This window comes from Pseudorasbora parva, chromosome 12, assembly GCF_024679245.1.
Source record: "Pseudorasbora parva isolate DD20220531a chromosome 12, ASM2467924v1, whole genome shotgun sequence".
NCBI lineage: Eukaryota > Metazoa > Chordata > Actinopteri > Cypriniformes > Gobionidae > Pseudorasbora > Pseudorasbora parva.
The window spans coordinates 4242431-4265280 of NC_090183.1; the positions used below are offsets into that span (position 1 = coordinate 4242431).

Genomic DNA, 22850 nt, shown 5'->3' on the forward strand with positions numbered 1-22850 from the left:
CCATGGTATTTGTGGTAAAACTGTGATTATATAAATGGTAATCTGACAAAAAAATAAAAACCCAACGTTACTTACTATAATAAAACCATGAGTAATTTTTGTAAAGGTGGTCAGACTCCTTCCTGTCCTGTGGTGAACCCTGCAAATCAGACTATAGTCTTACACTGGTTTTATACCAAGCAAAGGGGTCACAGATGTGCTTCTAAAGTGTCATTTAAGTTTCTTTACACTGTAATTGAATTCCACTCAGGTGGTATGAAGGCATTTAAACTGTACACTTTGATTGGCCTATTCTGGTCTGGCTTTTATGTCTTTTTTGAGCAGGCACAGAAGTCTTTCACTCTACTATGTAAAGAAGCCTTTAGAGGGGGCTTCAATTTTTCAGCGGGGCAGGATGGGAAACCAGCTAGAAAATTGAACCCCAGCAAACCAGTTGTTCTGGGTGTGGCTGCATCAGTGTGATTCACATACATGGCGCGCGCTCATTCCTCCACCCCAACTGCAGGAGAGGAGGTGAGGGGTGTGGCGCATCTCGGACGGGACATGAGTGGAGACGCTCGGAGACGCTTCAGACCGAGACCAGGAGACTGACAGCCGGACAGACAGCCAGACACTGACCTCCCTGACACACACACACATACACATGGATTTCTCAAAGCAGGGTAAGAGTAAATTCACATTCATTCGCGCATATTTATGTTCTCTCTCTGTACAGTGCGCGGTTTAAGATGACTATCCATTCATTAAATTAGTAATTGTGTAAAAATGTAATTAAACTATCGTATGACAGTAAGGAGAAACACACTAGATTAGTTGAATTATTGAATATATTTGAAGTTATCATTTCTATTACTAATGCGTGTGTGTTCTGCTGAATGTTGTGTAACTGGACTGACAGGTGTCTCATATGTGGGAGAATGTCTTAAGGACAGAGATTCAACACAAGATATTAATCACATAAACCTAAAGATAGATTCTGAAACTGTAAATGAAATGTTTTTCTTGTTTATAAAATGTATGAATTTTTCATAAAATGTATGATGTTGCTATATTAATATTTCCTGGTCTTCTAGTGAATATTTTCTCATTGTCGTATTGTATTTGTGTGATGCTTTTATATCCTGTTCTTATGTCCTGTCTGCAATCTGTGACGTCACTATTAAAGCCATGGCCCTGTTACACCTGGTATGAAGATGCATTTAAGATTAAGTAGACGAGGGAGACGCATACCTGTTTAAACCTTGTGTTTTAATCCGTCTCTTTTGTCCAAGTTCAACCACTTCTGTCTTGATTTCTTCGAGGGGAAGGTCTATGGGTGGCTAAATGGATGGACGTTTTTAGACTTTTCGACCTAACGGACGAAATAAGCTCACACAATTTACATATGAACGCACACAGAGACTACCAAAAAAGATACGGATAGCAGCAGCTTTCATTTCTGTTCTGACAGCCGCAAGCCCAGCCGAACACTGTGAGTGTGTATTAGATCAGGAATGGTGATCTACGTTGGTACGTTTTTTGTCGTCATACCAAATTTGGGTCTTCAGCGGACAAAGTTCAAATCCCGTCTGGCCAGGGCTCTTCCCATAATGTTTACGCATTAGGTCAGTCGGTGGATAGTAAGTGTGGCTGTTTGAACACATTCAACCACCTGAGTGTCTACACTATGAAGCAATCCGGTCTAGAAGGGGTCGAAAGTGGGCAAGCTCTAAACATTTTAGACCCATGTTTACATCTGTTTTTAGTGTCATCTACTTGTGATCCGATCGACCAAAACATCTTAATACCAGGTGTAAATAGGGCCTTTGAAACTGTTCTTGTGATGTCATCAGTCAATCAATGTTGCCTTGATGTCATTTTACTGCATCCATTAGTCAATAGTCACTTGAAATCTATAGCTCAGGTGAATGGCTCAAACCAATGTGTAGAGCACCCATGAAAAAATATGCAGCTCCTGCAAATGGCAGGAATCCTGCAGCAGCAAACGGCTGATGGTAGGATGAACGAGAATGATAGCAGGTGAGCTGTAGGCATCTCAGGAGTTCGATTAGTGGCTGATTTTTGTTCCGTCTCTGTCTTTCAGGCTCTCTGGAGCGGGGTATCGGTCCTCGCGGCTCCCTGTCTGAGCTGTGTTTGGTTTTGGTTGGCAGCATCGGCTGTGGAAAGACACTGACAGCGGACACCCTGCTGCGTCAGAGTTCGGATTTGGGCCCCTCAGCCTCTTCACGTGTGAGTCAGATACGGCGAGGGGTGTCGGAGAATCGGCAGCTGTGCATTGTGGAAACCCCTCGATGGTACTGGCGGGGCAAGGAGTTGGAGGCCGACATCCAGAAGGAGACCCGGCAGTCCCTCAGTTTGAGTGCGTCCGGGCCCTTCGTCTTCCTCTTCCTCATTCCCATCGGGGAGTTTACAGAGATGGAGCGGTGCATCCCGGATCAGCTGGAGCAAATGTTTGGGCAGTCGGTGCTGGGTCACACGCTGGTGCTGCTCACCTGTGGAGAATACCTGATGGACCGCAGTCTGGACGAGTACCTCAGGAAGGAGGAGGGGCTGCGGGAGGTGGTGAGGAGGTGTTGCGGCCACTGCCATGTGATCAGAAACCGTAGACCTGACGACAGACAGCAAGTTGTCACTCTACTGGAGAAGGTGAGGCGCTGGGGGCGGGACTACAGGTAACCAACTGAAAACTAATTGGAATCTTCCTACATCAGTGGCTGCTGATTACTATTTAAAAGAACCAGCTAATCAAGTCCTCCAGGATAAATATTTCCAGGCAGGTGTGTTGGCCCTCGAGGAGCAGGACTGGACACCCCTGCGCTTCCCGAAAGCATTGTAAGCCTATGTCAGAGCTTGTCAAATCCTGCCCTGTAGAGTTTAGCTTCAACCCCAATCAAAGGCATTTGACCAAGATAATCAGGAGTCACTAGAACATTACAATTAGGTGAGTTTGATGAGGGTTTAAGCTAAACTTTGCTGGGCAGTGATTTCAGGAACTGTGGCCTATGTAGATTGTAAAGACTATTGATGCCAATGGTTTTTACGATCTACTTGCGCTTTTGGAATCCACCTTAATTTTTGTGCTGGTTGTGATTGGATCACCCAGATTCAGATACACACCTTTTCAGATGACCAAATCTGCATTACTAGTGCTCTATGGAGCCCCTAAAGGGACATGGTGATGGAAAAAATATAAGATGATGGAAAAACATTTCAATGCTTTTGCATTCTCTCAGAAAAGTGTGTAGCGTTACCCAAGAAACATTGCATTCGATCACAAAGAACTTTTGACTGGTTCATCTCTACGATTGTGCCAATGTAGTTAACAAAAAGTGATAAAATGCTTTAAAATAAATTATAATATTTTTGTTAGATAATTACAGCCGTTTGATACAAATGTTGTATTTTTTTAAAAATTAACCAATTTTAAAGCTTTATTAAATTTTTGTCACAAAAAAAAAAAAAATGCTGGGATCAGGATAATCCTGATTTTTTTTTTTGTGTGGATAAAAGGCAACCCAATCTTACAAAAAAGTACAACAGAAACGTTGATTTTATCCACATCAAAACCAAGATCTGTTTTTTTTTTTATCTAATGTTAGGGGGTGGCAGTGACTCAGTGGTTCATGTAGGTTGGTGGTTCAATCCCTGGCTCCACCTGACCAAGTGTCGAGGTGTCCATGAGCAAGACCCCCAACCCAGCTGCTCCTGACGAACTGGATGATGCCTTACATAGCTGACCGCGCCGTCGGTGTATGAATGGGTGAATGTGAGGCAATATGTGTGCGTCGGTGGCCATGGGTCTGTTGAAAGCGCTATATAAAATGCAGTCCATTTACCATTTAATCTGATTTCAGAATCCTTTTTTTCTGTTGAACAACCCATTTTCAAGATTTGATCCAATCCGATAGCTGATATCAGACTTTGAATGATTTTTTAGACTGACTGACAACACTGTCTTTTCCATGCACTATATCAAAGTCATTTGTTGTTGCAGTATAATCAATGCTGAGAGCAGCAAAATTTGAGTGCAGGTAGAACAGACGTTTATTATGATTATCATCCAAGTCAAGGTCAAGACCCGAGTGGGTTGAGCCTGAGTCAAGACAGAGAGCTTTAGAGGGTCTGAATGACAGTGTAAAAATTATTTTTTTGGGGGGGCAGAGGCGTCCAAACATGCTGATTGAGGGCAACTGTCCTGCATAGTTTAGCTCCAACTCACTTGCCTTGAAGTTTCTAGTGAGTCTGATCAGCTGGTTCAGATGTGTGTGTTTAATTAGGGTTGGAGCTGAACTCCAGGAGCATGTTTGGACACTCCTACTTTGGGGTGAATGAAGTCACAGTGTGCTCAGGTCCATAGACAAGATGAAACAGAAACACAAATAAGACGAGATAAAACAGTGGATCATATGCACAAGTCAGCACAGACCTCAAAACATATCTGTAGTGGTTTAGTACTTTAAACCAGACTCCCCATTGATCAGTCTCAAGTCAAGACCATGAAAAACCATGAAAATATACATCCTGGTGTTCTCATTTGACGACCTGAGCAATGGAAGGCAATACTTTATTTCACACCTTATTATCTAGACAGTAAAAGAAAGGACTTATTTTAGGGGTCACACTATAACTGATGGGATGATGTATTATGACAAAGTACACATTTTATGATTTTGAGATGTTTACCTAGTTTTCCTCGTCTCAGGTGGAGCAGATGATCCAGAGGAACGGAGGATTTCACCTGCTCAGAGATGAAGAGACCCGTGGGAAAGACGTCAGAGAGGAAAAGGAGGAGAAAATTGAAATGAAACTTAGTGCAGCAACAGAGACAGCGTGGAACGGGGGCAACAGAGGAAAACAAACTCAAATCAACACATTCGACAAAAAAACAGAGGAAACCGTAAGTGATGGATTGATTGAGAGACAACTGTTCAATGGACTTCAGTCACAGCAGCAGGAGTATGAGAAAACACACAACCAACATGCAGTGCTAGAGAGAAGCCTGAGCTTCAAACTCACCAAAGGTGCTGAAATAAACCAGAACAAATGCACATAACTAATCCAGAAGTGTCCTATCCTGCTCCTTAAGGACCTCCTTCCAGCAGTGTTTAGCTCCAGTCCCAGTTAAACTAGAAAATTAAGGTGTTCATGGTCTCTGGAAAATTTCAGACAGGTGTTTTCTGCTGGAAAGTTGCCCTCGAGGAGCAGGATTGGACACCCCTGAACTAATCAATCTATCACATAAAAACTAAAAAAATATGTTGATCCCAATTAGATGATGAGAGAAATGTTTGTTTGAAATGACGCTTATACATGAGATGATGTATTCATGTGCAACTCTAGAGGGAGCTATTCTCAGTCAGATGATGGAGGAGCCAGGGGTCCAGAACAGCCAGAGCTTCATTAACACTAGTAGGTTCATAACATTGACTCGCAACTAGTTTGTTCTGACTGTTTTCTTTCTGTCTGATATGAAAAGAGTCTAGTCTGTTATCTTCTGGTTCAGGTCCCTTCTTCAGGGATTTTTTTCCCACCAGTTTTATAGCAGAGCGTGCCCTAATACTAATATTAGTTTGTGTTTCTCATTCCAGTCCATCACAGTTTTCAGAAGGTTTCGGATGATTTAGAAACTCTCTCTCCTGTATCACCATCATCATCATCTTCCTCTTCGGATCTTCTGAACGATTCTTCACTGCCTGAGCTGAGAATGGTTCTGCTGGGTCGCAGTGGTTCTGGAAAGAGTGCGACCGGGAACATCATTCTGGGACGTGAGGAGTTTGACCTGCATGGAGAGGATGTGAGAGCATCTGCTCAGCAGTGTGTGAAGGCCAGAGCGCTTGTGGAAGGCATGCGGGTCAGTATCACAGTTGAAGGGGTTTGCTTTTGTCATGGAAACATCTTACTGGTCTGATTATTGCAGTGCTCAAAGTGGGCACTACTATGGCCTGTTTACACCTGGTATTAAGAAGTGTTTTGGTTGATCGGATCACAAGTGGACAGTGCTAAAAACAGGTCTAAAATGTTTTGAGCTTGTCCACTTTCGACCACTTAAAGAGGTAGTCGAAAATACATTTGACCGGGTCGAATGCGTTCAAACAGCTGCAAAAGACCCCATACTCTCGGCCTTCTGACCTAATGAGTTTAACGTTATAGGAAGCGCATAAGCTAGACAGGATTTAAACTTGTAAGCTGAAGATCCAAGTCTGGTTTGAAGACAAAAAAACGTTCCAAGCACAATGTTTTATCACAATTTCTAAAACACACACACACTCACAGCATTCGGCTGGTCTTGTGGCTTTCATAGCAGAAATGAAAGCTGATGCTCTCCATATGTTTTTCTGTCATCACATGTAAATTGCGTGAGCTTATTTCTTCCATTATATCGAAAAGTCCCATATATTTACCTGCTCATAGACCCTCTTCCTTGAAGAAACCAGGACAGAAATGGTCAAAAATGGCCAAAAGAGATTAAAACACCAGGTGTAAACGCCAGGTGCGTTTAGCCAAACTGTATCTTAATACCAGTTTTAAACAGGCCTATATTTGGACCTGTAGCGTACCCTCACTTTTTTTAAGTACTGGAACTTCTCACATTGACGATAGTCAAGGGTTGGGCCGATAGATGCATTTCCTCTTAATTACAAATTACCTACAATACAGTTCAATGAACTCAGTTTAAACACTAAAGATTTTATTTTACAAAAAATGCCAAATGAATTCTATGCTACTAGATGTTTTAAACCAGTGATATTCAAATGGTGGGCTGCGGTCTGCATCCGGACCCCGGCATGTTTTCCATCAGTGATACAGAACGGTAGCACCATTTTCCTGTTTCTAGTTGAAGTGAGCAGAGCTTCAAAACAGCAGTGCGGATCACACAAGCACTCAGGATCGATATTTTGGCGTTATATCCTCTAGTAGTTTTATCTAAAGCCAATTGCTCTTCATTCAAGCCCTTTTAGCTCCATGCGCATTTAGCTCCATGCTCTTTCTCCAGATGCACACCACATTAACCGAGCTTAAACGCAACCCCAAATGCCATCGTCCATCTCGATGTTTCGCTGTAGACAATGTCTGAAGCCAATTTGGTAGACTTCGCCCAACCCTACAGTTCTCTGACTGCCCCAACCCCGGAATGGGATTTCAACCGAGGACCGGCACTGAATTATTTGAAGTGAAGTTCACATTCTGAAGCTGAGGATTGATGTGATTAAACCTCTTTACTGTCTCCTTCAGGTGTCTGTGGTTGATACACCGGACTGGTTTCAGTCGGAGAGATCTCCTGAGGTGGTGAAAGCTCAGATTTCCTCATGTGTGGCCCTGTCGGCCCCGGGCCCTCACGTGTTCCTGTTCTGTGTCCCCATCGACCAGCCCACTCGCTCAGAACTGCCATCTCTAAAAGCGCTGGAGGGCGCGTTCGGACTCGACGCCGTCCGCCAGCATACGATCATCCTCTTCACACGCTCGGACCTTCTGCCGGAGGGAGCGGCAGGTGTGGAGGAGGTGGAGGCGTACATCAGCTCCAAATGGCCGGAGATGCTGGAGCTGGTGCAGAGATGCGGCGACCGCTATCACGTCCTGCAGCGTGGAAATACAGCCAGCGGTGTCAAGGAGCTGCTAGAGAAGGTGCAGCAGACTGTGAAGGAGAGCGGAGGAGATTTCTACAGCTGCTCATTTTACCAGCAGAACCAGGAAGAGATCAAGACCGTCCTGAGAGACAGACCGAACCGGTCTCGCCCTCTGAGCGCTTTGAGAGAGACGGAGGAAGAGGTGGAAGTGATGTCCGCCGTGGAGAAAAGTAACCGCCCGGACTCAGCTGTGCCGGATCGGTCGCTGCTCTGCTCCATCTGGGAGATGACGAGCTCATGTGCAAGCCGGGTGCCGAAACTGCTGGCCGTGGGGGCTCTGACCGGAGCGGCGCTGGGCGTGTTCCTCGCAGGAGCTGTAGGGGGCGCTGTAGGGGCAGCGGTGGGCTCTGTGGCCACTGAGGTCGGGAGACGGAGGTTCATTCAACAGAAAACAGAGTGATTCTGGAAATAGACAGTTTGATCTGCTCTGTGAACTGTAAAATCATTCCCACATATGTGGTTTCTTACATCAGTCAAATCTGTACAAACTCAATATTATATGTGCCTCATATTCATATTGATAGGTTTAAATCAGTGGTTCTCAAACCTGTTCTGGAGGACCACCAGCCCTGCACATTTTGTATGTCTCCCTATATCTGACACACACATTTCAGGTCTTGCAGTCTCTACTAATGAGCTCGAGTTGAATCAGGTGTTAGGTGAGGGAGACATACAAAATGTGCAGTGCTGGTGGTCCTCCAGGACAGGTTTGAGAACCACTGGTTTAAATGTTTCCAAATTACTCTAAACTCAGCTGATTCTTTACCAACCGGTTCATGAAAACAAGAAAAAAATCAACTTCAACATGTTCACTGCATTTTTTCAATTCTGTAACTGTACATTTGTGCTCAAAAAATTAAATGTTCCGTTTCTTGAGAGGAATAAAGGGACACTGTAATATCACTAGATGAGTTCCAGCCTAAAGCAATATCTATACTGTCATAAAACTGTTAGTCTGAACAAGTGATGTTCACATGCACTTGTATATCATCACTTCTCCTAAACCAGCTGACCACACAATTAAAATGTATATTAAACAGAAATATATGCATCTTTTAAAGAAACATTACGGTCCTGATAAAAGGAGGATATTTATTTTAAAACGACTTCCAGTAATAATATTATTTATTTATTATTATGTTGAATGATACATAAAAAATAAATTCTTCTGACGAATCAACCTTCTTCCCAACTTCATGAGGTGCATCCTTGGATGCTTTTGAAACAAATTTCCAATAATGTTGATGCTCACCCATTTCACTTTTCTGAAATTAACATTTTATTTTTCTGATTCAATTTACATGCAAGCATAATTATGTGCATTTGTCTCAAAAACTAATGCTCAGTATGATTTCAGTCATAGGTTTTTATAAATCATGAGACAAATTCAGTCACCTATGGCCAAATATTTGACTGGTGTATTTTAACTGTGTTTTTGCAATTGCTTTAGAAGCCTTTATGGTAATGGCCGTTACATTTCTGACACACCCTTGAGGTGTTTTGGCCAATCAGAGCACTCTGGGCTTTTCAGAAGGAGGGGCTTTGTAGGAATCAAAGCGTTTCAGACAGCCTAGGAATAGAATACAATAACGTACAGTATGTGGAAAATAATGTGTTTTTGAACATTAAAGCATGGAAACCTGTTATATTATACACAATAAACAAAATGGCATAATGACCTCTTTAAGAGTTTTATTCTTCGGTTTTACACAATGCCAGTCACAATGCCATGAATCACTGGTTGGGTAACCCTGTGTCAGAGTATTCTCGATGTGTGTGTGTTCGTGTGTGTGTGTGTGTATGACCTTGGCCAGAGGAAGTGCTCAGTGTCATCAGGGATGTCATAACCACTGCAGGCATGATGAAACCGTGCAGGTGGCTGAGCTCGGTGCCAGCGAGAGGGTGTGGTACCCATAATGCCCTGCTCCAGGGGCATCAGGGGGGTTTTATCTCCGTGTCTCACACCAGTCCTCTGCCCCCCCAGAGGCCTCGGTATCAGAGCGCAGAGAGACGGGAAACGCTCGCTGTACAGCTCTCACGTATCCCTGAACTACACAAGCTCGTCCTCTCATGTGAAACGCGCCGTCCTGAGGCCTGCGTGGGCGTTTGTGGCGTGTCATTCAATCAAGGGTTATGCAAGCTTACCTTCCTGCCATGCGGGCCGCAGGAGTGTGTGTGGCGGATGGCAGAAATGGAGAGGATGAATTTCACTTTTTCATTCTTCCCACCTTTTCATAACTGCGCGGTCCATGTCAGGAAGTGGGTTGACTGGCGATGAGACAGCAGCAACTGTAGGTGCTTCCTGGACACCTGATACGACGAGAGACGAGACGCATTAAAACCCACAGATGACCTCTGACCCCACACATACCCGCTGCCACAGCTGCAGTGGGGAAAAACAGCCCAACACGGCTGAACAGCGTCACACTTTTTCCATCCCGCTTGGATTCTCACAATTCGGTCATGGATAAACTGCATCCGGCTACAGGATTTTAAACAAAATGATTTTCCTGTCCCAGCAGTCGATGAAAAATCTTGGAAAATCCTAATCATACAAGGGCCAGAGGACGTCCCATCTGCTCCAGACGACTGACCAAGGGACACCGCTGCAGCACTGCATGAAATAAAAAATATAAATTACAAAAATTCCAGCATCCGTTGAGTTAGTGAGCATGTGACACTGAAGCATTGAATCAAGTCACCATGAAACTTGCACATCATTGTTTTAAACATTAACGTGCCTCATAATTTTTTATCAAAACACTGCAAAAAAAAAAATTTTCCCTCCTAAGTATTTTTAACTTTGTTTTCCAGCACAAATATCTAAATAAAAATCAAGATACATTTACTTAAACAAAATGTCTAAAATATTAAATTTTTTAAAATAAATTATGTGAGTTTATGCTTAAAACAAGAACAACTTTCTGCCAATGGGGTCAGAAAAAAAATTAATTAAGCTTTGAATTTTTCGGACCCCATTTGCTGATATTAAAAATAAAAAAAATAATTAAAAAAACGGACCATATAATAGTAAAATACAATTTACGATCAACAATTCAACTTTAGTCAAGATAACATAGTATATTTAAAATAACTGTTTTGGATGTTGCACAATTACATGGCAAATTTTGCATTAGATAACCAATAAAAGAAACAAACAATCTACTTTGGACAACAGAGCTTATTCATATATTTTGATTTCAATGAAGGTTTTCCTTGACACACAATGAGAACTTTGCGTGCTAGCAAAGTAGGCTAATCAATTAGCATGCTACCTGCAACTGAAAATACAATGGCTACATCCAACATCACATAGCAGTTAAAACAGTCTGTGAAAAAAGGCATGTCTAAATTTACTGTAGTATAGGCAAAAAGTACCTAGATGACCTCTGATTCTGAAATGTGCATAGGCTAGACACTTCACTAACGTTATCCCATGAGGCCACAGGAGAGGATTTGTGAAAGACGGTGAAGCGATGCAACTGACTCTGGAAGGTAACATGATAATGACAACATGGCAAACGTATGTCCAGATTACATTTATATGATTATAGAGCATACTTTTTTTTAGTGATTGTAGAGTATTTACTTATTCAAAATGAGTACCTATTCAGGAGAGTACTTGATTTTATATGCAGCCAAGTTTTCATTTGACCTTTTAGCTTCAGATTTATTGTGTGATGTTAACTGGTTTTGGTGATTATGACACCAGGGTTCAGCAAACAGTCTAATCCGCATCTGCTAAATGAACAAATGTAAACCAAACAGAATCCAACTGGAAATGGAATTATTCACGGGTCAGAGATAATCTGGATAGATGATCCGTAGTTTATGCTGGTCAAGATCCACCCACATGAGATCACAGTTAGGACAGTCCCTACATTAGATTAAAGGGTTAGTTCACCCAAAAATTTAAATTGTCATCAATTCCTCTACCTTATGTCGTTCCAAACCGATAAGACCTTAGTTCATTTTCTTCCGAACAAAAATTAAGGTCTTGTTGATGAAATCCGACAGAAGCTCTCTATCTGGCCTATCCATAGACTGCAACTTTGAAGGTCCAGAAAGGTAGTAAAAACATTTAAAATAGTCCATGTGTCTACAGGGGTAATAAGAGCCTCGCAACATTAAGGTTGAACCACTGGATTCATATGGACTCTTTTTTTCTACCTTTCTGGACCTTAAAAGTTGCAGTAACAATGGGAGGGTCTATGGGAGGGTCAGCAGAAAGCGCTTGGATTCCAGAGGAAATATCTTCATTTGTGTTCAGAAGATGAACGAAGGTCTTACGGGTTTGGAAAGACATGTGGGTGAGCAATTAATGAAGATTTTTTTGGGGGGTGAACTTCCTCTTTAGGTGACATATCACTCTCAAATGACATCGCTAGCATTGATGTCAGATCCAGTGATAACTGCATTCTGAAAAGCACTCATATCATTCCAAACAGACTGATAAAGGTCTAAAAAGATGTAAAACCATACCCTAGAAATCTAGACGCACCCTAGCGGCAGAAAATCTAATTTGCCGTTTAGCAACTCTCAATACACTTCTGAGCTGTAAAAACCAAACTCTGGTCGGGCCAATCACATCGTGTATAAAGTCGGTGGGCGGGGCTTAACAAAGTGAAGGCAGAGTTGCGCTTGCATGCTTCTAGTAAACACAGAAGCTGGCGAACAACGGTCTTTCAAATCAGCTTTGACCACGACTCTGGAAGACTTGAAGTTAAGCTGTTCTCTGAGAAAAGAACAGCACTGAAGTCATTCTTAAGAAGGGAAGAGTTCTGAGTTTTGCTGACCGGATACGGCGAATGTTTAATCTATTAACGAGCTCCGCTTCACGTTGCTCTGGTTGGTTGTAGCGCTATCCTATTGCGTGCAGAGGGAGTCTGAAAGAACCGTTTATCCCACCCCTCGGACCAAACATCTTGATGTTGGTCTGGCTTGTCAGGCTAGTAAAACCAGCCAATCACTTTCATAAATTCAGTATGAGTGTACAGTATTGTGTTCTGTTGACCAGTGGTACAGCTGTAAAACTCATTTATCCATTTCCCATCTTTCTCAGTGGGTCAATTACACACCTAATGCTCATCCTTTGCTCTTCATTATCTTACACGAGCACTAAAAGCTTCCTGTATTTATTAGGAAGTGAAATTGAGAGAAAGAAATATGAAACTGCTTTATTTTATTCAGACCAAGATCAGTTGAATGCAAGCCACACAACTGCAACTTCCAAACTCTGAGGAGCTTCACATCCAAACCTCGGCTAGCTCAGACGAGACTAACACAGAGAATCTAAAACATGGCGTGATGTGGATAATGGATATGAGCTTCCATATTTCTCTCTTCTACAGGCTCTCATGTCTTGTTTGTCTCCATTTAGCAGGAAAGTCAAAAGATCAACATATTAAATAATCCAGTCGAAGTGTTTAAGATGGTGCTAGATGTGAGGTTTGAGGTACCCGTGATCGTATGCTGCTGTCTGACACGAGGAACCCACAGACTCTATTTATTCCCCACAAAATATCAGTGAGAGGAAATTAAATGGAGAAGTGACAGACGTGAAGCGTTAACTCGACACATGAAACATGGACCAGGAACACAAGCCATGAATGTAACCTGATCCAAAAATGTACAAAAAGTAAATTTGCTGTAATTCCACAAAAAATATGTTAAGAGTTTATACGCTTCGCAAGCTAAACATCCATCTCCAGTGTGTAAGTTTGTGGTTGGTTGGTGTTGGTCACCGCTGGTAACTGCTTGCGGTGACTGCTAGTATCTGTTCCTGAACCTTCTCTGTGATCCCGCTATGTTTGGTCTCAATGCCGCAGGTTCGAGGACCTGTGCTCTCCTCGCTGTCTGTGTCCCCGTAGCAGCTGGAGCCCGACGACGCCGTCAGCACCATCATGGAGTCCATGGAGTCTCTGTTTTTACAAGACGGGGAGCTGCCGCTTCCCAAATCCTCGCTTTCGTCCTTCCTCCCATCCTGAGCATCCGCCACACCGTCCGTCGTGCCTTTAAACGCCTGATCGCTTGTCTGGTCGTTCAGCAGCTGGACGAGGAAGTTGATATACTTCATGGCGAGTCGTAGTATCTCATTCTTGCTGAGCTTCTTGTCGGGCGGGTGTGTCGGGATGAGTTTACGGAGCTCAGAGAACGCGCCGTTTACGTTCTGCTGCCGCCAGCGCTCGCGGCTGTTGGTGAAGACACGCCGAGCCAACTTCTGAGGAGGACCTGAAGGAGAACAACATGTGAGATACATCCGAGTAGAAACATGCAGTGTAAAAAAAACAGTTGGTTTAACTTAAAATTTTAAGGCAACCAGGTTACTTACTTTTTTTTGAGTTTATTGAAATAAAAAAGTGAGTTGATACAATGAAGTAAATTGGCTTGATAAATAAAAACTGAAATATTGTATCTGAACCACATAAAATGTGATAAATGGCATCACACTGTTTCACTGTCATCACAATTAAAACACACACAATTACCCAACATGCTTACAAAATCTTTTAATATGCCCCCTCCTATCTGAAAGAACTACCCACACCTTCAACTACAGCTCGATCACGTCATTCAGCAAATTTAAACCTCCTTCATCTTCCCAAGTAGCCTGGATGCCAGCCGAACTTACCCCCGCCCACAAAATTTTAGAGGGGTGATTATCCCCTAACAGAAACTGTTCGGACCAATGAGATCATCAGGGCGGGCTTTAGACGATGATGGACAGATGATCAACAGTAACATAATCATGCACGTCATCAAAGGGGCTTGCATTATATTTGTTTGAATCCTAAACGGAGAGCTTGTTTGTATCTGCATTCACCTTCACAATTTCTCTCAGAAATGATCATGTTGGGTAAGTACTCTGTGGATCATTATATTATTTATTTTTTTACAACACCGGCAAAGATCGTGTATTCCAGCCTGATACCAGCTCGCGTGCAGACAGGGTTGCCAAGATTTTACAACAAAACCCGCCAACTACTAGCCCTAAACAATAGCTTCTCGGGGGTTCTCCGGGGGGAAAAAATGGCGTTTGGGGGGGTAAAATGTGTGTTATTTTGGCAAGGTTGCCTGCTAAAATTTGCACTCATGGGTCTATATATCACATAATAGTCGCTTCAACCTGCGGACGTAAAAAACAACCCGTAGGGAACAAAACGCGGACTTGGCAACACAGTGCAGTTGAGCTCTGTTGACATTTGACAATGCGTTGCTTCGTTGCTCTGATTGGTTGTTGCTCTATCCAATTGATGTCTTTCCTGGTTCGGTTGAAACACGCTCCATAATCACAGCCCAATGGAGCAGTTTCAGACTCATATTCTGACTAGAATTGAGCATGACCACGTCAGGCTACTTCCTAGTCTTGGGAAGTAGCCTGACGTGGTCATGCTCAATTCTCTCAGCACTATGGGTGATCGGGCTTTCTGTTCTGCCGCTCCTCGGATTTGGAATGCCCTAACCGACCATCTGAGGGCACTTCAAGCTCTTGAGACTATTAAAAAAAAAACATTCTTTTTGTGAGAGCTTATGTCTTTTAGCTATTAAATCTATTTGTATTTTCCCATTTTTAAATGACTTAGCTGTAGCACTTTGAGATTTGTTCCAAATTTAAAGTGAAATACAAATAAAATGTATTATTATTTATTATTAATAATATTTGAATAAAGGTTTTTCAAAAATGTTCATTGTACCAAATATTTTTTTTAATTACAATGAACTCAATTTTAAGGCAACCAGGTAACTTTTTTTTTTTAATAATATTTAACAGTGTGGAGCAATCGTGTTCATTTTGTGTTAATTGTAAGTTTCTCTTCAGCTTCATGACAAATTAAACAAAACAGCCACTGATTTAAAAACAATCCATGAATGAAATGTACCTTCATTGAGGTCCAGTTCAAAGTGTGTGGAGGGGCGTCTCTTCACACGAGCATTGCTGAAGATCCCAAAGCTTCCAGACGGTCCGAGGAAAGAGCTGAGGGAAAAGGAGAAAACACTGCAAATAAGGAGACAACTTGAGGGAAATAAATCTATAAAAAGCAATCTGGAGCATTTGATGAACGTCTGTCACTGATTGGACAAACGTGACGCCTGCCATTCTGTCCTCATTACAGCTGCACAGCTCAAATAGATCTGACTTCATTCTGTCTGTGCTGCTTTGAAGGGGTGAAAGATCAGTAAGTCGCTACTCTACAAGAGAACATGACATCAGATGAGTTTGTTCATTTCTTTGATGCTCAACGAGATTAACATGTACATCGTCCTGCAGTGAATGATTCCTCAACAGTAGTTACCTTTGCTGTGTTTCCCTGTTACCCTTTAAAGAAGGCCTCGCAACAGAAGGGGCATCAAGTATGCTTGAGCTCGAAAAAGAGAGACCACCCCCGCCATCACGCTGGGGGGGGGGGGGGAAATGCCACCAAAATGAATATAAATATCCCAAAATTGAAGAGGGGGGGGGGGGGGGGGGTCTCTGTACGAGTTCTTGTTGATAATATTTAAGCAGTAACATACGAGTAAGAGAGCCACTTTCCGGAATATCAGCACTTCTGCAAATATAATACTGATTTTATTTTTAAAAAAAATTAATAGTTAATTAATATTAGGTGACAAATTTTAGACTGAGAATATTGTTTTTTCTGTTTAAATAGATAGTGCGGTGCGGATAGTGCATTTTTAATTAGATTATTAAGAGTGAAATGTGAGATAACATTGTTAAATATAACACAAAGTAATTGCCGTCGCACATTTAATGATTTGTCTGAAAACAGGTTGTGTCTTGAAACAGGCCTCCGAAATGCAAAGGCTGCCACTGTTCCCCAAGTCACGTGTTGTTGAGGAGTGTGCTGCTACTTTACTAAAAATCATCAGATGCACCATTTTTACCTGCTGGACCATAAAACCGCTGAAGATGACCATGTACTAACAACCCAGAACACTGTAGCAAGCTGACCATGTAATAGAGTTTGGAAGAGAGATAACATTTAAAACCGTTCTGATTTATGGCCGGTTGAGCACTATTTCTTCTTGTCCTATGAAGGAATATAACAGTAGTAACACACTGCAAAAAATGCTTTTCTTACTTAGTATTTTTGTCTTGTTTCTAGTTCAAACATCTTAAAATATGAAGTATTTACTGGACAAGTAAAAGTTATTGTCTTGTTTTTGGGGGAAAAACAACTCAAAATTATGAGTTTTTGCTTAAAATAAAGCAAAATCTCAATTCAAACAGAAAACAAGATTATTTTGCTTATTTTTAGTTATTTTCCCCCAAAACAAGACAATTTCTTTTGCTTGTCTAGCAAATGTTTCTTAATGTAAGAATTTGTATATATTTTGATTAGAAACAAGATAAAAATACTAAGTAAGAAAAGCATTTTTTGGTGTAAGTTTGATTCCTCACCTGCTAATGAAAGGGTGTGTCTGCAGGAAAGGTGGGGGCAGGAGGGCCGTGGGGGGTCCCGTGCTGGACAGGGAGGACAGCTGTGCCAACCGGAGCTCTGCGGGGCCGTGCGGGATCTGTGGAGCGGGATGCAGGGCCGTCAGCGGGGTCGCCAGCATGGGGAGAGGGGGCATGGGGGGTTTGCTGTGAGCCAGGCTGATGACCGGGATGTTGGGAGGGATGGATGTGGTTGAGCAGGGGACACGCTCGCCGCTGGAAGCTGTAGAAGGGCTTCGCCGGGGAGGTGTTGTCGGACCCATCTTGGCTATGGTGGCCTCTGGTTCAGTTGTGTCGCCAATTCTGTCCGTATGATTCTCTTCATCACGAGTCGCATTAGCCTCAGGGGAGTCCTTACGAGCAGGACTGACATGCTGGAGAGCAGATGGAGACACTGAGGAGGGCGAGACGGGCGACTCGTTTTTCTCCATCATGACCCGAGTTCTCCTGATGATCTCAGATTCTTCTCATCGCTCCTCATGTGGGGGTCTGCAGATTGAGTCACTTCTTTTTGAACCTGAAACAACAAAACAGGCCATTTTTACAAAGGCAGTGACATTATGTTATTATAAAGCCCTGATATACAGAATGAACAGGTGTGATGTAATTTTGAACAAAATCAGGTTAAAAAGTTTGTGTCAAGCAGGAGCGAATTTTTCCGAAAAGATCTTGAAACCAACTCCAAATGCAGCAAATCCTTAAACACTGTGATCACATGGTGATTACATGTTAGATGCTCTGGAAACGCTGTAAATGGGGCCTTAAGAGTTGCGTTCACATTGCGGGTGAATTAGGTGTCACTCCACTTCTGAGTGCTGAAGTCATTGACTGACAAACAGTTACTCCTAGAGTGAACAGAACTGAATTCAACTAGTTTATTGGACCCTGACAGGTCATCTGTGGAGTGAAAAATAACAACAACAAAAAAAGAGGAACATGTCCAGACTAAACAAAAAACATTGATGGCTCAATCATCATGAGATCAGTGTGACAAAAACATTTGGATCATTAAAAGGATTCACTGACCCAAACAATCTGCTACAGGCCAGGATGAAGAATCACATCACGATGAAGTTGTTCTACATTGCATTCAGTACTGACCGAAACAAATAATCTGTCCGTATTTGCCTGTCTGAGATCATCAGGAACAGCTGCTATCCGCGTCCACTTGGGTTAGTTGTGTCATTTCCAAATGTATGCGTAAATCACTTGTCAGTCATCCTGCTGTCTAGAGATCAGGACTGACGTCAGTCACTGATTGATCGATGGGTCGATCGCTATAAAAGACATGATCAATGAAACTGCTCGGATCTCCTCACACAGACACACAGAGCGACTCAACATGGTTCTGCAAACGCTTTCCCTCTTTTAAACATCGGCTGCTATTCCTTACATTCGGTTCCTCTTTTTGTCCAGTTTAACGAACTATTTTTCATAATGCCTGACTCTTGAAGCGCCTGTAAACCCATGTGAATGTTTTTTCTAAGCAGCTCCATGTGTTTTCAGATGGTCACTTACAGGAAACCTCACATATTTCTCTCTTCACAGGTCACGCTTCTTCCAAACACCAGTGTCTGTCTTCGAGTTTTTGATGGCCATGTCAGTTTTTAGGAACTTTATCAAAAAAAATGTTCCAGTACAATCAGAAAACATCATATGCAAGATGTGTCAGCAGCGCTGAATAACTGTATGAAGCAGTGCATCTCAAGAATGACCCATGCATCAGATCATTGGTGATCAGAAAGCGTGTGATGAAGAGCCGCTGTGGTGATGCGTGCACGATCTCGCCAGTCACTCACCGCTTTTTGGTCACTTTCTCCGTCGTTAATGCGTCTTGGTGTTCACGCCGTCTGCCAAGCGATCAAGCACTCACTCTCCTTGCACTTCCTTCCCGTTCCTGAGCGCTGTTCTCCACCAGTTTGTCCAGCTTAGAGTGAAGTTTAGAGATGCGGCTGCGACACGGAGCGATGACCTCACTGCAGGAATGACAGACGACTGGAACATGCGCTGACGTAAAAGTGATGCACATGTGCCCATGCGCCTGTACCCCCACCCTCCCACCCCACCATCACCAACAGGCATGGTGCTCTAGTGGGACACCAGTTGAGCTAGTATTGGACAAGAGCGAGCGAGAGAGAGAGATTTCCTCTCTGCTGGACAGGAGGATGTACTTGTACAATATGGTGATGTTGATAAGAGTAAAAAAAGTGCCTGCAGGCCTCAGATAAGAGCACCCCCCCCCCCCCCCCCACCCACCCACCCGTCTCTCTCTTTTGCTGGTTAGCTTCAGACACCGAAGGTTCTTGGATCTCGACCAAAAGGAAGCACAACTTACATCACAATTGAATAACATTGTAAAAGCTCTTACACACACACACACACACACACACGCACACACGCACACACACACACACACACACACACACACACACACACACACACACACACACACACACACGTTGTATATAAATAAAGTACATAAATGAAAGTGAAGCAGCTTCCGTTGTTCAGGAGTTTGAGTGGAAACATTCAGACAGACACTATGATGTTTAACCTGTTAACTGTCACACTCTTTTTGAGCACAGATCTGAACATAAATGGTTGTAATTCAAGAATGCTTTGAAATGCAGACCTAAAGGTGGTCTCTGTTATCTCAGATTATTGCAGCAGTGAAAGCAATTTAAAAAAAATGATAGTATAAAAAAGTATAGAGGCTTTGGTTTACTGTAAAGCAAACGTACTGAACTAAACATTTTATACTAAATAATTTGGAGTCCAAAATTGTCCAACTCATCATCATCATCAGGCCTTCATACAGAAATCATGAATAAGTTCACACTAAAATTTATTCTAAATTCACAAAATAGAACCAACTGAAAGCAAAAGTATGCAGACATCCCATTCTCACAGATATCTTACAAACTATGTAGAAATGGAAGAACTATGCAGTAATTATTTAAATCAATGTAATAATCCAGATTCACTATCATTAGAACAAGAGTCAGAGATAAGGTATGGGCTGACACACCTGTTGTGTCATTACACTCTAGCAAGATTTGTGAGAAATGATACTGTGCAGTGTGCACAAACAATCAAACTGCAAGAAATTATTAGCAAATTAGGCCCGATACTGCTAAAAAAAGGACAATGGGGGGGGGGGGGTAACTTTCCCGCATTTAACTTAAGATAACTCAAATATCCAAGTTTTTACTTAACGAAACTTCACATTTCAAGCTGACTAAACTTAAAATCAAGTCAACAAGCTTTTTTTACAGTCTATTTTGCTTGCTTTGACACTATATAACACATTCAGTTTGAGTTGCATCTAAAGAAGTAGTCATGTGTGTCCGAGAGTGTATGTGATTACGTGAGTGAGAGTGTGTGTGTGTGTGTGTGTGTATGTTTGCGTGCGTGCGTGCGTGCGTGCGAGCGAGCGAGCGAGCGAGAGAGTGTGTGTGTGTGAGTGCACATGAGTATATGTGAGAGAGTTAGTGAGTGAGTGTGTAGGTATGTGATTATGTAAGTGTGTGTTTGTTAGTATATATGCGAGTGTGAGTATGAGTGTCTGCATGCGTGTGTAAGTGAGTGAGAGTGCACGTTTGAGTGCGCACATGCGAGTGTGAGTGTTTGTGAGAGAGAGTGAGAGGGTGTGTGTAAGTATGTGTGTGTGTGTGAGAGAGAGAGAGAGTGTGTGTGTAAGTGTGTGGGTGTGTGTGAGAGAGAATGAGAGTGTGTGTAAGTGTGTGGGTGTGTGTGAGTGTGTGTGAGAGAGAGAATGAGTGTGTGTGAGTGTGTGAAAGAGGGTGTGTGTGAAACAGCTGTGTTACGGTCGGTCGACTGCAGTTTGCCTCAGGGTTAAATTAAGATTAAGTTTAAACCGCACTGAGAAATGCTTCTCTTCATTTCCAAAAATATACGATCGTCTTCAATGTTCAGTCAAACACACAGAGGAGCTTCAGTGAATCTGCCTTCATTTATTTCATAAAGCACATTTTAAAACAAAAAACTGGAGAGCACCTTAATTTTCACAAGGTCAGGGACTGGTTTGAAGTCAGAGACGCTTATTTTTCGCTACCAGGCGTTTTACCTTTTTAATGTTAAAAAAAATCCTCTAACTTTCAGCATTATAGCATCACAAAACAAAATGGAGCAAGATACAGAGGTTAACCGATCGCCTCCAGTCATATCAGTCGTGCGATAAGTGGATTTCTTGGTTGTCTATACAAAAATTAAGTGTGACAACTAGCCCCAGCCCTCATGTAAATGACGGATTGAACTCATTTACACAATGAATGATAAACACGAACACTGATGTGCTTAATGTTTTCAGAAAAACAGAAAATGTGACTGTAAAGCAGGGGTTGTGTTGAGTGTGACTTGTTTCGCCTCTTTGTGTGAAAGTCAAACTGATGGTAATTATAGCAGCGAGTGTTTCCTCATGAGGGGAAGAAATCGCAGCAATTGTTTGAATCAGGAGTCCCCCGTATTGTCCATCAGTCTAAACACACGCAACAACAAAGCAGCAATAAATGACTGTGTGTGTGTGTGTGTGTGTGTGTGCGTTTCATGGATATTCACTTTTCATCTGTGTAAATGATCTGACAAGCAGACGGAGGGTTATGGAGAGGACGAGAGAGAGACAGAAAAATAAATAAAACTCACTCAGTGTCGAGAACACACACACACACACACACACCTTGTGCAATATATAAACCTTTCTTGCCAACTCATACTTGAGCTCTACGCACATTTCCTCCATCCATGTAAACACTATTGTGAGTCAGAGATACAGATCAGCGAGGCTTAATTGTTTAGGCCAATAAGACTTTGTGTGTGTGTGTGTGTGTGTGTGTGTGTGTGTGTGTGTGTGTCATGGGGACTTGTACCAATCTTTAAATGGACATGGAGGAGAACTGGCACCCCGACTGAGTCTGGTTTCTCCCAAGGTTTATTTTTCTCCATCAGGGCATGATGCCAGTTTTTGGTTCCTTGCCACTCAGGGCCGGCCCGTGGCATAGGCGGAATAGGCAAATGCTAGGGGCACCACTCATCCATAGCGGCCCCCAAATCAGTATTATTAATATTAATTTGTATTAATTATTAATATTAATTTGAAATATTACCAAACAAACCTTAAACAAATCCCCAGACTCTTCCCAGCCCACCGCATCAATCTCCTCCTGCCCAGCGAGTGCTTTAGTGTGTCCGATATTGAACGCGCGATCAGTCTAACATTGAGAATTTGTTTGCGTCGCCTCTCGCGCTTTCCTTTTTCATCTGCTTGTTTGCTCGCGCCAGACAGTGAAAGTTGCCTAATTATTTATGACGGATGGCCAACGTGTCAAAAAGACCGAAGCCCTCTGATACAGGGAAGATAAGGAATAAGGGGATAAAGACAGAGGTAAAGTGATGAAATGAATGAACAGTTTATCTAAATGCATTATCTAAATATGAATGTTTGCTTATTAATTCCAGTTATTTTTACCTTAAACTTTATGTAAGCAGCTGTTCTGGGTGATCAGATTGATTAAAAAAATCATTTCAATTGGTTATAAACATACATCATTTTTTTTAATTGACTAATGTTTTTTACTCAGTTGTGCAATTGTAAGGGGATATATAGATTTATATACAGGTTTATCTAAAATAGCTAAAAAATAAACTAAAATGCACACTAAATATAAAAATTTCTTAAAAAGTTTAATTCATGGTGAAAACATGAGCATGCATAGTTCAGTGGAGGATATATATGCATACATACGTTTTTGTGTATGTGTGTGTGTGTC

The 22850-nt window shown here is 42.3% G+C and overlaps 2 protein-coding genes across 4 annotated transcripts; one reads left to right on the forward strand and one right to left on the reverse strand.

Moving 5' to 3' along the window:
• Window positions 1–221: 221 nt before the first annotated feature.
• Window positions 222–10576, forward strand: LOC137093847 (GTPase IMAP family member 8). Of its 2 annotated transcripts, XR_010908567.1 has the most exons (7): window positions 222–662; window positions 2084–2646; window positions 4703–5021; window positions 5341–5409; window positions 5589–5851; window positions 7234–8149; window positions 8333–10576. XR_010908567.1 is itself a non-coding variant. In XM_067458806.1 (6 exons), the coding sequence occupies exons 1-6, from the start codon at window positions 644–646 to the stop codon at window positions 8023–8025; spliced, it is 2025 nt and encodes a 674-aa protein (XP_067314907.1). In that variant the 5' UTR covers window positions 222–643; the 3' UTR covers window positions 8026–8260. The 2 variants fall into 2 exon arrangements, 1 of the variants encoding a protein (XP_067314907.1); XM_067458806.1 differs by lacking the exon at window positions 8333–10576 and having other exon boundaries at window positions 7234–8260.
• Window positions 10577–11848: 1272 nt separating this feature from the next.
• Window positions 11849–19117, reverse strand: lyl1 (LYL1 basic helix-loop-helix family member). Of its 2 annotated transcripts, none has more exons than XM_067458808.1 (4): window positions 18864–19117; window positions 17029–17581; window positions 15506–15600; window positions 11849–13856 (listed from the first exon to the last, which is right to left on the reverse strand). In XM_067458808.1, the coding sequence occupies exons 2-4, from the start codon at window positions 17496–17498 to the stop codon at window positions 13366–13368; spliced, it is 1056 nt and encodes a 351-aa protein (XP_067314909.1). In that variant the 5' UTR covers window positions 17499–17581; window positions 18864–19117; the 3' UTR covers window positions 11849–13365. The 2 variants fall into 2 exon arrangements, with proteins under 2 accessions (XP_067314909.1, XP_067314910.1); XM_067458809.1 differs by lacking the exon at window positions 18864–19117 and adding an exon at window positions 18091–18814.
• Window positions 19118–22850: the final 3733 nt, after the last annotated feature.